Source organism: Vidua chalybeata, chromosome 7 (genome assembly GCF_026979565.1).
Source record: "Vidua chalybeata isolate OUT-0048 chromosome 7, bVidCha1 merged haplotype, whole genome shotgun sequence".
Taxonomy (NCBI): Eukaryota; Metazoa; Chordata; class Aves; order Passeriformes; family Viduidae; genus Vidua; species Vidua chalybeata.
Window position 1 is genome coordinate 16,129,767 of NC_071536.1, and position 14,047 is coordinate 16,143,813.

General features: G+C 35.2%; 1 protein-coding gene across 1 annotated transcript in view; it reads left to right on the forward strand.

Annotated features, from left to right (window-relative positions):
- Positions 1-14,047, forward strand: part of TTN (titin) — a 236,396-nt gene that overhangs the window by 78,042 nt on the left and 144,307 nt on the right. Inside the window, exons 93-117 of the mRNA XM_053947624.1 lie at positions 8-286; positions 818-1,105; positions 1,261-1,548; positions 2,056-2,346; positions 3,047-3,334; positions 4,365-4,457; positions 4,576-4,858; positions 5,113-5,293; positions 5,657-5,746; positions 5,829-6,096; positions 6,194-6,454; positions 7,030-7,239; positions 7,349-7,426; positions 7,557-7,583; positions 8,264-8,311; positions 9,212-9,268; positions 9,404-9,481; positions 9,763-10,014; positions 10,648-10,740; positions 11,276-11,353; positions 12,038-12,106; positions 12,735-12,821; positions 13,060-13,122; positions 13,373-13,438; positions 13,793-13,873. Of these exons, the coding sequence (XP_053803599.1) occupies positions 8-286; positions 818-1,105; positions 1,261-1,548; positions 2,056-2,346; positions 3,047-3,334; positions 4,365-4,457; positions 4,576-4,858; positions 5,113-5,293; positions 5,657-5,746; positions 5,829-6,096; positions 6,194-6,454; positions 7,030-7,239; positions 7,349-7,426; positions 7,557-7,583; positions 8,264-8,311; positions 9,212-9,268; positions 9,404-9,481; positions 9,763-10,014; positions 10,648-10,740; positions 11,276-11,353; positions 12,038-12,106; positions 12,735-12,821; positions 13,060-13,122; positions 13,373-13,438; positions 13,793-13,873 (3,897 nt within the window). The remainder of the gene's footprint in view (positions 1-7; positions 287-817; positions 1,106-1,260; positions 1,549-2,055; positions 2,347-3,046; positions 3,335-4,364; positions 4,458-4,575; positions 4,859-5,112; positions 5,294-5,656; positions 5,747-5,828; positions 6,097-6,193; positions 6,455-7,029; positions 7,240-7,348; positions 7,427-7,556; positions 7,584-8,263; positions 8,312-9,211; positions 9,269-9,403; positions 9,482-9,762; positions 10,015-10,647; positions 10,741-11,275; positions 11,354-12,037; positions 12,107-12,734; positions 12,822-13,059; positions 13,123-13,372; positions 13,439-13,792; positions 13,874-14,047) is intronic.

The window sequence follows — 14,047 nt, forward strand, 5'->3', positions numbered from 1 at the left end:
CCTTCAGAACCACCTTACTTCATTACATCCTTGGAGCCAGTGCAGGTGACTGTTGGGGATTCTGCATCCTTACAGTGCCAGGTTGCTGGAACCCCAGAAATGATTGTGTCATGGTACAAAGGCGATACAAAGCTGAGAGGAACTGCTACTGTGAAAATGCACTTTAGGAACCAAATTGCTACTCTGGTTTTCAGCCAGGTAGACAGTAGTGACAGTGGGGAGTACATCTGCAAAGTAGAAAACTCTGTTGGGGAGGCTTCTTCATCATCTTTGCTTACAGTTCAAGGTGAATATTTCAATTTTAAATATAGGGAAATGGCCTATTTTTTTTTAAAGTATGCTTTGCTATTTCGAAAAACAATGATTCCCTCTTCGTCATAAAACGCTTTACTGTTTCTTGATGTGTAAGGTGCCCTGTGGTACTTCCTTCTGCTAACAAAAACCTGCCAGTAAAGGCTGGAATTGTATTTCAATTAAAATACAGCACTTATTGACCACAGCTCTTCTGCGACGCTACAAGCTTTTGTATCTTCCGTCCCTATTCAGGATATTGCTTTGATTGTTTCCAGTGTTAGCAGTCCTGAGGCTCATTGGGTCTAAGATAAAAAAAAAAGAGACATCTCTTCCTGAACCATATGCACAGGGCTCTTTACAACAAGTTCAAAATAAATGATATGCTAAACAATATTTTTAATTGGAAGTTACGAGCAAAAATCCACCATACTCTACAGCGTATTAGTCAGTGATTATTAGTGAGTACAGCAAGAGATGCGTGTCTTCTGGAAGACTTCACTGTACAATACTTGTTCTCTTACAGAGCGTAAACTTCCTCCTTCTTTTACACGAAAATTAAGAGACATTCATGAAACAGTTGGCTTACCAGTTGTGTTTGATTGTGGCATTGCTGGCTCAGAACCCATCGAAGTATCTTGGTTTAAAGATGGCGTGCGTGTAAAAGAGGACTACAATGTTCACACATCCTTTGTAGATAATGTAGCAACTCTCCAGATTTTGAAGACAGATAGGAGCCTTATTGGGCAATACACCTGCACAGCTGTCAATGCTATTGGGACTGCTTCTTCTAGTGGCAGGCTTGTCCTTACAGGTTGGTGGGCTGTGAAATATTTAATTGAAATGTCTTAAAACTGAGTTTTGCTTTATATATGGATTTAATATTGTACAAAAGATTTTTATTTCACATAGTTTTAAACTAAATTGAGATTTTTAAGTGATTTTTTTTTTATTTCTTTCACTCTTCAGAAGGGAAGACTCCTCCATTCTTTGACATCCCACTTATACCTGTGGATGGCATTATTGGAGAAAGTGCTGATTTTGAGTGTCATGTTTCTGGAACACAGCCTATTAGAGTCACTTGGGCAAAAGATGACCAAGAAATTAGAACAGGAAAGAACTATCAGATCAGTTATGTAGACAACACAGCCCATCTGACCATCTTGAGAGTTGACAGGGGAGATTCTGGAAGATACACATGCTATGCTAGTAATGAAGTTGGAAAAGACTCTTGCACAGCTCAACTGGCTGTTAAAGGTACTGAATAGAGAATACATTGTGTTTACATTTTTCTTCCTTCAGTTATAAAGGAAGTTGGAATTATTACTGCAAGATAACTTAGAGAAAATTTTTAGGATGTAGCCCAAGAGTACCTATCTGGACATACCTATGAATCTTTTAAGGGAATTAGGAAGGGTCACTGACAGCAATGGGAGGATAAATAAAACATTTTCTTTGGCCTATTTTCTCAATAGGCTCTGGCCTATTTCTTTCTTAAGAAATTGAAAAAACTCTTGGGGTTATTTAAATGGTCTATGACTTAACTCAGTGTAAGAGAAATTTTTTTCAAACAGGAAAATACAGTGACAATGACTGTAAGAGCAAGGTTCGTGCTCTTTATCTCAGCTTAATTTCACTTTAAAAATATGTCCAGTTTAAATGAAAGTAAATATCAATTTCCCAATGTTCAAATTTTTCTTGAAGCATTGTCTTTAGGATTTTTAATCCCAAGATTGATTCATGGAATTTATGTTCTTTTTACAGAACGAAAAACTCCTCCTACTTTTACTAAGAAACTGTCTGAAGCAGTAGAAGAAACAGAAGGGAATGAACTTAAACTTGAGGGCCGTGTTTCTGGCTCTCAGCCTTTGACTGTTGCTTGGTATAAAAATAATCAGGAAGTCCATTCAAGTGCTCACTGTGAATTATCTTTCAAAAACAATACCTTGCTTTTGCATATAAAGACTGTAGAGCAATCAGATGCTGGTTTATACACCTGTAAAGTGTCCAATGAAGCAGGAAGTGTGTTGAGTACATCTTCTGTTGTTATCAGAGGTTGGTTGAAGTCTTGTTTTTCTTTCCTTCTTGCATAAAGACAATTTCTGTGTTTTATTTAGCTGCAAGTATATAACGTCCCTCTTATAAGCTGGATTTACTTACTTTAACAACAGTGATTTGTCCAGAGATGGACATAAACCACAAAGTTAAGAAATTCTTTTATTTTTGTGACTATTTTTTTTCAAGAAGCTTCTTGTTCACTCTTTGCTATGACTTAATTAAAGTAAACATTGAAATCTCTGTGAAATTTCTGTTGAATTTTATCATTCTCTTTATGTGGAGTAACAGGGGGCTTGTGCAATGAAATCTAAGCTTAGGCAGTGTTGACACTGCAACTGCATTGTGGTAGCTTGACACTTTGTCATAGTAGTCTTGCAGGAAATTTCAGGTTTATTTCTTTAAAGATTTTGTATAGTTTTGCAGCCTAATGGTGCTTTTGTTCTCATACTATTTTTTGCATGTAAAAGTTCTTGCTGTGGGGATAAAGATATTTCTTGCATGTTTACATAGGAAATATGCTGTCATGCTCTCTTGATATTTATTCCATTTTATAATATTATTATTGACATTCTCAGACTTCTGTTTATCATCCTCCATTCCTTGCTATTGCCTCCTTAGTAATCACGTGTATCTCTCTTTCTCTCATAGTCTTGATCATATTTTCCTGAGTATTCACTCAAGCGTTTTCATATTCCAGAACCTAAAAAGCCTCCAGTCTTTGACCAGCCTCTTCAGCCAGTGGCAGCAGAGGAAGGTGATACCCTACAGCTTAGCTGTCATGTCCAGGGATCGCAGCCAATCCGGATCCAGTGGCTGAAGGCAGGAAGAGAAATAAGAGCTTCAGACAGATGCAACTTCAGCTTTGCTAATGGAGTAGCTCTTCTAGAACTTGCTGCAGTTACCAAATCAGATTCAGGAGAATATGTATGCAAAGCTTCAAATACAGCTGGCACTGATACTTGCAAATCTAAAGTGACAGTCAAAGGTACAGTAACATGGAGAAAATAAGGCATATGATGAAAATGTCAACATAAATGCTATCCCACTTTTTTTTTCTGTGGAACAAAAAAGTTAATAATCGAATAACAAACAATTATTTACTTTTAATTTTTGTAAAATCATAGAATCTGATAAAAAAGAGTATTTAACAATAATTTATATATCAATAGTGACATAAATGCTGAAAGATCAGTGTCAAATCAATAGTACATTCCTACTAAAGAGATTAAGAATTTATTTTCTATCTAAACATGAAATTTAAGAAAAATGCAAGGTAAATAGGTGAAATTACTTGAACATGCATGTTTTATGGAAAACATGTGAAAAGTGGTGATTTTTAAAGAAAAATACAGAAGGAATTTGAGCATGTGGCCTTAGAGACTAATTTGTTTTAGGACTATTACAGCTCTAAGACATTTTGACCTTTTAGCTGAAAATAAATAGTGTCTAAACATGAGTCCTTCTGTGTAGTTCTTGCTTTACCACTGCCTAAAGGACACAAGAGCCCAGGAGTATGCAGAAATAGTCTTTTTCACTACATGGTTAGCCACTAGGCTAAGGACTAAGTCAAAGAAAAAGAGAAGGAGAAATTAACAGGAGGAGGAGAAAAGGAGAATTTAACAGACCACTGGTAAAAAACTGCAAGTAACTCTTAAGGCAGAATATCCAGAAACAGTCTGAAAAGAAAAAACCTCACAAAAAAAATCCATTTTATTAAATGAGGCTTTCTCTTTGTATATATATCTATGGATTTTCATTCATGGAGAGTATAAATGGCCTGACTGAAGTAAATGAACAGCACAGTATGGCCTATTGTGGACAGTTTCATCTGGAAAGTAAACTGCAAGTTGGTTAAAACAATATGAAAGTATTTTGCATTTTTACCTCTTGCACAGTACTTTGTTCCATCTCAGGAATTAATTAATTTTTTACAATTCCTTCAGAAGCATAATCACCTATGAACATAAACTATTACATGAAGCCATCTGTTATAACTATCTGACTCTGTTTTTTAGAAAAACCGGCAGCTGCTCCAGCAGCTAAGAAAGCAGAAGTGGAAGGCAAACTTTATTTTGTGTCAGAACCTCAGAGTATCAAAGTCATGGAAAGTAAGAACTCTTTTCAAAACAGTACAATGTCTTCTATTTGCCTACACCTTTTGTTTGAGATTATCTCTTTCATAAACAACTGGAAAGACTTAGCTTCCTCATTTGCATCTTTCTGCAGAGACCGTTGCAACATTTATTGCAAAAGTTGGAGGTGATCCAATTCCAAATGTTAAGTGGATGAAGGGAAAATGGAGGCAACTCAACCAGGGAGGTCGCATTATAATCCAGCAGAGAGGAGATGAAGCCAAACTAGAAATAAAGGACACAATAAAAACTGACTCTGGCATGTACAAATGTGTTGCTTTTAACCAACATGGTGAAATTGAGAGGAGTGTAAACCTACAAGTTGAAGAAAGAAAGAAAGAAGTTGTTGAAGGGGATCTCAGGGCAAAACTAAAAAGGTATATTGAAAGTTTTTATGGATTAATTTGCTATCAACACAGAAGAAAATTTTTTTATTATACGTCTCAGAACAAGATATAATTTTAAAAAATTCATTAAATAGGAATAACTGTACTAAAAATAAAAGCACCTGACTAGACTAAGCTAAAGGATTCTACTGCACAGAACAGCTCTGAGGTGATTCAATATTTCATTAAACAGCTTTCTGGGAATGAAATGCTGCATAGTTAACTCCTGTTATTGATTTGAATAGCACTCCAACAAAAAGAAAAGAAGAGGAAGAACAACCTATTGATATCTTGGAACTTCTCAAAAATGTAGATCCCAAAGAATATGAGAAATATGCTCGCATGTATGGAATTACAGATTTCCGTGGCCTCCTGCAAGCCTTTGAGTTACTAAAGCAAACCCAAGCAGAAGAAAGCCATAGATTGGTAAGACACAGTGTGACTGCAGCATTGGTTCTCTTAGGAGTAATATGTTCCCCTTGAACAGACGTGGTGTCCACACTCTGAAGCTCTGAAGTTATGATGTGTGGAGAAATTTCTGGTTCCTCTTTAGCTCTTTTGCTGGCAGTTATCAATTTCTTGCATGCGCAAATCCAAGAAGAAAAAATGGATCTTCTGGCTAAATGGGTTCTGTCTTCATAATTGACTGCAATTGTTAGAATGGGAAGATACGCTGGTTACAGCACAGTTACATAAAATTTGATGTAGGAATGAATTCTGTGTTGGATAAATGTGGCAGCTTGATATTTAGTATCCTTTAATCTTTGAGTATATTCTGCATTTTTATAGGAAATTGAGCTCACAGAGAAAGCTCAAAGGGAAGATCAGGAGTTTGATGAACTTGTAGCTTTTATTCAGCAACGACTCACACAAACAGAGGTAAAACATTTTTGGACTGATTTATGAAATATTCAATCCTATAACAGGGAGCTTGAAATTAACTTAAACTAATATTTTCCAGCCTATTACTCTGATCAGAGACATTGAAAATCAGACGGTTTTAGCAGATGAGGATGCTGTCTTTGAATGTGAGATTAAGATTAACTATCCAGAAATTAAACTGTCATGGTACAAGGGAACACAGAAACTGGACTCCAATGACAAATATGAAATTAGAATTGAAGGTGATCGCCACATACTGAGAATTAGACACTGCCAGCCTGAAGATCAAGGAAATTTCAGAATAGTATGTGGACCACATATTGCCAGTGCCAAGCTAACTGTGATTGGTAAGTCTACTTCTGAAATATATCTTTGAATTAGTTTACATATCATTTATTCCACTCTCTGATCTCTGTTAAAATGTATGTTTTAACATGCTAATAGAACCTGCAGTTGAGCGGCATCTTCATGACACTACTTTCAAGGAAGGAAAAACATGCACACTGACTTGTCAGTTCTCTATCCCAAATGCCAAGTCTCAGTGGTATAGAAATGGGAGACCCATTAAGATAGGAGGGAGATATTCAACACAAGTCTCTGACAAAGTGCACAAACTCATCATCAAGGATGTTAGAACGGAAGACGAGGGACAGTATACCTGCAAGCTTGACAGTCTAGAAACAACGGCAGATCTGGCCATTGAAGGTTTGTAAATATATAGAATCTCTTTCTTACAATAGTGAGAGTTTCTGGAGGTTTCATTAGCAGAACAAATGAAAATAAAAAGAATTTCTGAAAGACAGGTTCCAAAACTTGGAAATAGACTAAATAAGAAATTTTACTGTCCTTTCTCTTTGAACAGCATGTAACATACTTGTGTAACTTAGTATTCTTCACTAAACCATGATTAATAATGCCCCGTAGCCCACAAGCAATCTGAGTTGTACTAGCTTCTATTTTCTTTGGGACTCTTATATTTTCCTTGGACTTTTTCTTAATTATTCTCTATCTTTAGTTTCCTTAATGGCTTCTCTTACAAAACATATCTGCACAGCAATCTTGTTATAGCTGAACTCTTACGTCTTCTAATCTTCATTCTTATGCATAAAACTTCATAGAAGATGGAATCCTTTTTTCTGACTCTACTTTTTTAAGATCTATTGCTATTATCTCATTAAAATTTAGCTGTTTGGATGACAATAATGAGAAGGATGGATTCAGATACAGTAAATGCTGTGGTGGTGCATAACAGCTGATGTATTTTTTCTTTTTAAAAACAGCGGAACCAATTCAGTTCACCAAGAGCATACAGAACATCGTTGTGAGTGAACACCAGTCTGCAACCTTCGAGTGTGAGGTGTCTTTTGATGATGCAGTTGTGACGTGGTATAAAGGCCCCACTGAACTGAGAGAGAGTCCCAAGTACAGCTTCAGAAGTGAAGGTCGTTGTCATTATATGACTATTCACAATGTTAATGCAGAAGATGAAGGTAAAAATGCATGAAACAGTTGTGCTGGTGCCATTTTTAATCTGGGTTTTTTTTTGTGTGGTTTTAAATGGTAGAAGAATATAAATATGAATATTCTTGACTGCTGCAGGTGTGTATTCTGTAATTGCTCGTCTTGAGCCAAGAGGAGAAGCAAGAAGCACTGCAGAGCTCTATCTTGTAACGAAAGGTTAGCAAATTTTCTAGACAAATTTGTGATCATAACCATGTGCAAATTTGTTTGTTTGAAACATGATTCTTGTTGAAATCAAGAAACTATGAAACAATAGTCCTAAAAGAAATCTCATATTCCTTTGCAGAAATCAAACTGGAGTTGAAGCCACCAGGTAAAGTGTTCAAGCAAAATCTATGACAAAAGATTTCTGTCATAAAATGAAAGCATTGCTCTGCTTTTTTATTATTTTCAAATCTTTTTTTCCTGGTTAAAGTAAGTATAACCTACATCCTGAAAAAGTATTCATCATCCACAGACATGTGGAACTATTATTCTCATAAGTAGTGGCAATGAATACTGAGACAAATCCATAATCAGTGACATAAATAGGGACCCTACTTTGTACAACATAGAATGCCCCATTCTCTAAAACACACAAGTCTATTTTTTTTAATTGCTAAGGAACAGAACAATGAAGATGTACCAATCAATAGATAGGATCTTCTCTGTGCAACTGAAATAAAAAAAACAAGGAGGCGACACAGGTAAAAATCACCTCCTTATGATATGCAGTGATCTTCTTTTTTGAATGTTCTTAAGAGCCTACTCCAAATGTTGCAAGAATTATTTAGAAATAAAACATAACACTGTATAGGCTGGTTGAACTGAAAGGTTAATACAATTAGTTATCTATTGGTTGGCTAGCTTATACTTGAGGAGCAAGCTACAATCCTTGTATGTTACAAAAAGAAAGATTAAAACACCATCAACTACTACTATCCTTGAGGAGAGCACATTGAATTTTTTAATTGGTAGTATTTATTAAGTCAATTAAACATTTTGATTTTCTAGATGTTCCTGATGCCAAGGTTGCAGTTCCACCTCAAAAACCAGCTGAAGGTAGGGTAACAAACCATACTTGTTCTGTGTCTGCACTGAACCAGAAGGCCAGTGGGAACCTCAGAGAAAAATCTTAGCTCAACGATAAGATTTAGTTAATTGTCCCTGTGAGCAAGACTTGACTTGGATAGGCTTCTTTGCTGTGTGGAAGGTGAAAACTCTACACAGGTAGTGGTAGGAGTTAATTTAAGTCTCTTAAAAAGAGAATTTTTAAGAATTTCTCTTTAAAAGATAATTTTAATTCTCTTAAGAAGAGAATATTTTCCATCAGATTTTCCTATCAGTCTGTTGTTCATTTGATCTTCCTTTTATTTCCATCTTCCTCTCTGATAATTGTTTAAAAATTTTCATCTCTTCTTTTTGCCACAAAAAATATCTTTTAAACAAGCTGTCTGAATTACTGCCTTTTAAAAAATTTTCTTTTAAAGCTATACATTGGATTTCATGTCTATGGCAAATGGTCTCCCCCCAGGCTCTGGTTTTGGACTACAGGCCACAAATAATATTTATACTGCTGTTTCACCCAGTAGCTTACCATAAATATCATCAGTTTGAACTTCTTGGGTTTTTTTCCAGGATAATTTAGTAAATGCTTGCAGTGGCAGCAGGAAGGGAAAGATTTGATATTTAGATGAATTGCCATCAGCAAAGATAGAAGAGTGATGGCAGCAATAAAAATAAAAGCTGAGGACATTCAGAGTTCAAAAAAGTAGACTGGGGATTCCCACTCAAATGATATTTATTCAGCTGCTGTAAACTCTCAGAATAAGCACCGTGTTTGCTTTTATTCTGCAGCTGCAATAAAATAATAGAATCCATTTTCTCAAACCAGGATTTTTTTCATTTACAAGGACATATCAAACTTAAATTTTGTTCTAAATATTTCATTTTTCCTACAAGCTGCCCCTATTCCCATTCTTCTGCCTCTTGTTCCACCTCCAGAGGAGAAAAAGCCAGGTAAAAGTCCTTACAGTATTTGAATACTATGTTCATGTTTCATTATGACAGTTGGTTTTTGGATTTTTGTTTGTTTGGCTTTCTAGGGGTTCTTAAGGTTTTTTAATTTAATTTTTTAATTCTATTATGTTTAAGCAGAGAAAAAGGTTCCATTAAAGAAAGTCCCCCAAAAGGTGGTTAAAAAAGCTCCTGAAGAAGTCCTGCCACCTAAAGGTAACTTTTTTCCTTAGTTTGAAAACTTTTTTAAAAGAGTGAAATTACCTTGTGGAAACAAGGTGTTTTGTTTTGAAATAACTTCAGTCTATCACAATTGTTCTATTTCTGGCTTTATGTTAAAAGCACACATTTAAAATCCAAGCTGATTGTGACTGCCTAAAAAATAGTCCCTTCTTTAAACCATCCGTGAGGGTGAAATACTTTCACTAAATGTGAACATCCAATATGCCTTGCAAATTCCACACTATGATATGAATAATCAATTTATTTATTTTAAGTTCCTGAGGTGCTACCAGAGAAGCCCAAAGAGATCAAAATAACATCCATGGCAAGGAGAGAAGAGATACATGAAGAAAAGAAAATACATGAAACACCCAAAGAAATTTATGAAGAATGGGAAGAAGATTATGGTGAAGATCATGACTATTATGTCAAGGAAGAGGGCTATGATGAAGGGGAAGAGGAATGGGAAGAAGCTTATGAGAAAAGAGAAGTGACTTATGAAGAAAAAAGAATAATTCATGAAGAAGGTATTTGAACTATCATGTCATTTTATTTCTTCTCTTTTCTCCTATTTATTGTTAAGGCTCCAGCATTTTGAATTAGGCAACATTTTTCTGGTTTTGCTTTTGCTAAAATATCTGGAACCATAATGTGCTGACAAATTTTAAGTGACACTTGATGATAACACAAGATATCACAAGGTCTGGATGCAGATAGGAATGGATACATTAGAAATTCATTGCCAATGAACTTTGCAGGTCTTTAAAACCTAACATGAGTTAGTAGCTAGTAGTTAGGATATGTGTAATTTTTAGGTTTTCGGCTATTTCTTCTATAATTTTCCTGTGCTGTAGATAGACTTGATTTACTTCAGTGTTTCACACATTTATTGATTGAAGTCAATGGCTGTATTTTGCGCTTGTTATTACTGTCTGGGGGATTAGTAACATGTATGCCTCTAGGGACAAAATTTGGCTCTGATGAGAAAAAATGAAACTTGGGAATAAGCAAAACATTTTACTTCAACAAGTGGATCTCCAAAACTCTCTGTGTGCTTTTAAAATTCATAAAACTATAATGGCATAACTAATACCTTTCTGTCTACAGAGCCTTTAGACAACATATTTTTTATTACTAAGTGATGTTATTTTTTTTTTAAGTGACCGAAGTTCCTAAGAAACCCGTGCCTGAGCGAAAACCACCAGCCATTATAGCTGAGAAGAAGGAAAAGAAGGAAGTAACTGTTCAAAAAGGTATGACTTTCCCAGAAAACTAGCAGAAACAGATTAAGATCTTTCATGCAGCTCCTTCAAGCTGAATGGTGCTGGTTATTCACATTTCATTGGAAAGAAGAAAATTCTCTTTATGTTGGGTAGTAAGATGAGCAAGGGTCATAGCAACTCTCTTCTCCCACCTCATATTTCTGAGCTCTCTGTTCAAACGTAGTTGAATCAAAACAAGAATTGATAGAAAAATCAAACGGAGCTTCAGTTATCCTTCCTTCTTCCTGTATATTAGCCTAGGGCATGAATGTAACTTTTAAGAAATTAAATGCTGCCCCTCTGGAAAGTGTTTTCCACTTAGATCACTGCATATCTCTTAGGGCAGAGTGGGCCTCACTGCCATCACCACCATTAAACAATGCACTGAACAGAGCACAGGATTCATAACAGAGCACAAGGTTTATAACATCCTAAAAAAAAACCAAAAGCCCACCCAATTCTATCTTGTTTGTTTCCACAATTTGCAAGATTACTTGAACAATAAATCTATCTGAATTACTTGCAGTTGTCAAGAAACCTGTCGATGAAAAAGTGGAGGTAACCACTCAGAGGGTTGCAGAAGAAAAAGTCAAAAGGGCTGAGGGTAAATACTGTTTAATTATCTTAATGTCATCTTTCTGTGAAAGTTGTGCCTTTTGTTACTTAGCTGATCTGCATATGCTTTGTCTTTACTTAACATGGTCTGATCAATTTTTCAGTCTTTGAAACATCTAATAAAAGCTTCTGCTGAAGTCTTTAAAAAGAAGATTAAAAGCTTTTTAGGGGAAAATACTAAATGCTATTCACTACCAGTGCTCTAAGAAAGGAAGTGTGTATAAAATTACACTGGGTGAAATAGTGTGTTTCAATCTAAGCTGAAGATATGAAATCCCTATCTTGCTAAGCTTTCCATTTTGACCCATCTATCAAAATGCTTTGGTTAATTCTTTGGTTATAAAATAAATATGCACCATTATTCTCTTAGTAGCTACTTCCTTTTGTGTAGCATTTCCCATTCTGCAGCAGGATTCTGTCAGCTGCAATTCAGTAAGTATCAGGAAATGACCTGTGTTCTAAATGCCCTGAGTTCCTTTAGAATATAGCAATAAAAAGAAACAAACACATTCCTTATCTTGCTTTATGTGATTCCAAGAAGCCTGACTTAGATGCTGAGTTCGATTGTTTGTCGTGTTTGTTGTATTTTCAACATCATTAATAGATTGCTGTAGACTTATTTTGATCTCTCTGCTGCATGTTTGACTGAGTAACAAAATTCTAATGCCAACAGTTACCAAGAAAGTTCTGCCACCAAAACCTACACCAGTGGTCGTTGAGGAAAAAGTTATGAAAAAGGAAGGTACAGATCAGCATCTTTGAATTGCAGTTTACACTTTTTTCAGCATCCAATGTGTTTCTGTGCTTCTTTGGAATATGTGGGCCTGTATGTATGTATCTGGATCCATAGTAGTAGTCATGCTGTGACTGCTCTCAGTGTTTAATTAGTATGTCTACCATGCTTTTGTTTTTTATAAAGTCTGCTTTTAACATATTTGTGGATAGCCTTTTGGTTCTTGTTTAAAGAGCCTACGGTCACATTGCAGTGTGACTTAGCTGTTTCTTCATCTATTCTGCTTGCTGGCCTATCCTTACATAATAAGTATAATTGGGTCCCCATGCCCAAAAATATCTTTGAAGAACCACTTTTAGAATTCTTCTGATGTACCATTTCCAAAAGCCTATGCATGCATGTTGTTTCAAATGTGTGGGTTAAAGGTGTCTGTGTCTTTAGTCTTTAACAAATACTAAATATTATACTTGTGTGCTTGTTCTGTGTTCAGTATTTTACAATATGAACACTGACTGTCTAAATATGTCTAAGATTTTAATGTGCAATACCGATAAAGACCTGATAAAAACTCACATGCTGACTACCGCTAATGTGGATCTAGAATATTAAATACTAAAACAAAATCCTATCTTTAAAGTACCAACAGTAGAAACATGGACTGTTTCAGAAGAAAAGATGTCAGTTTCTGTCCACAGAGAAGAAGAGTGTTCATATGATGTTACAGGTATGTACAAAACTAAAAGTCTGTGTACCCAAATCAAAACAATCTATCAATCCTACTATACTTTCTTTCTATTTTTATGAATGGCAAATTACATATTTAGACATATTGTACATTTGTCTTTCAGTATGCCTCGCTTTTTTTGTCCATTGTGTTATGTAGCTTTAGTATTATTTAGCTTAATAGAAGGAAATATTTCAACTATTTTATCTTAATATTGTTTACATACTTTTCTTTGAAGAACCAACAGAGCATGAGAAAACAGTTGAAGAAAGATTCTTTGAAGCTGTTTACCCAATTGAAGGTAGTTTGATTATGGATGGGAGTCTAATAAATATTTGTTTGTTTGTTTGTTTTAATTTGAATCAAAATTCATTGTGAGATTTGCACATGCTCTTCATTTTCTGGATTAATTTTTTTACATATTAACATATATGTTTCAGTGATGATTGTGTACTGTACACACATAATATCTTATTGAAGTTTTTCAGATTTACTATGGACATTGCTATTTCCTATCTTAACATTTAATATCTTTAAAATTCCTATTGTAGCACATAGAGAGGTTGAGGAGGAGGAAGAAGTTGTTTCTACGGAACTGGAGATCTCTCATGTTGAAGGTGAATAAAGTCTTTGCATCAACATCTGCTCTGTTTTTCTGAACTTTCAGATTATCTGTCTGTAACAATGTTTGCCAAAGGATAGCATATCAGAACTGAGATCTTTCAATTTCTCTATGGCTCTGGTCTCAAATCTTCAAGCCTTATTGCATTTCTATCTTACTCTTCTTCATGACTGCTTTAAATAATTCCTTTAGTAGATCCTTTTGTGAGATGGGTTTGTTGTATCTGTTTAATAAAACAGATTAATTTTTGGCATTTAGTGTTTGCTTATACACCATGTTAAGAGTAGCCTACTGTGGTTTACCAGTTATATTAACTGTCTCCTAAATGGTCACCACCTATCTTTTAAAGTGCCTGAGATACCAAAGAGGCGTGTTCCAGAAGAAAGAAAGCCTGTTCCTGTGCCTAAAACAGAAGTTCCATCAGCTAAAGGTATTTCTACTGCTCTAGTAAAAAAAGAAAGAAGCAAAGCCCAAACAAATTTTCTTTCTTTGTATTATTTTTAATGTTTTCTTGCATATATTTAGGAATTTACTCTCTGTGTGTCTTTGTTGTTGCACAATCTCCGTACGCATTATTTGATTTTGCATTGTCTCCGTTGCACAA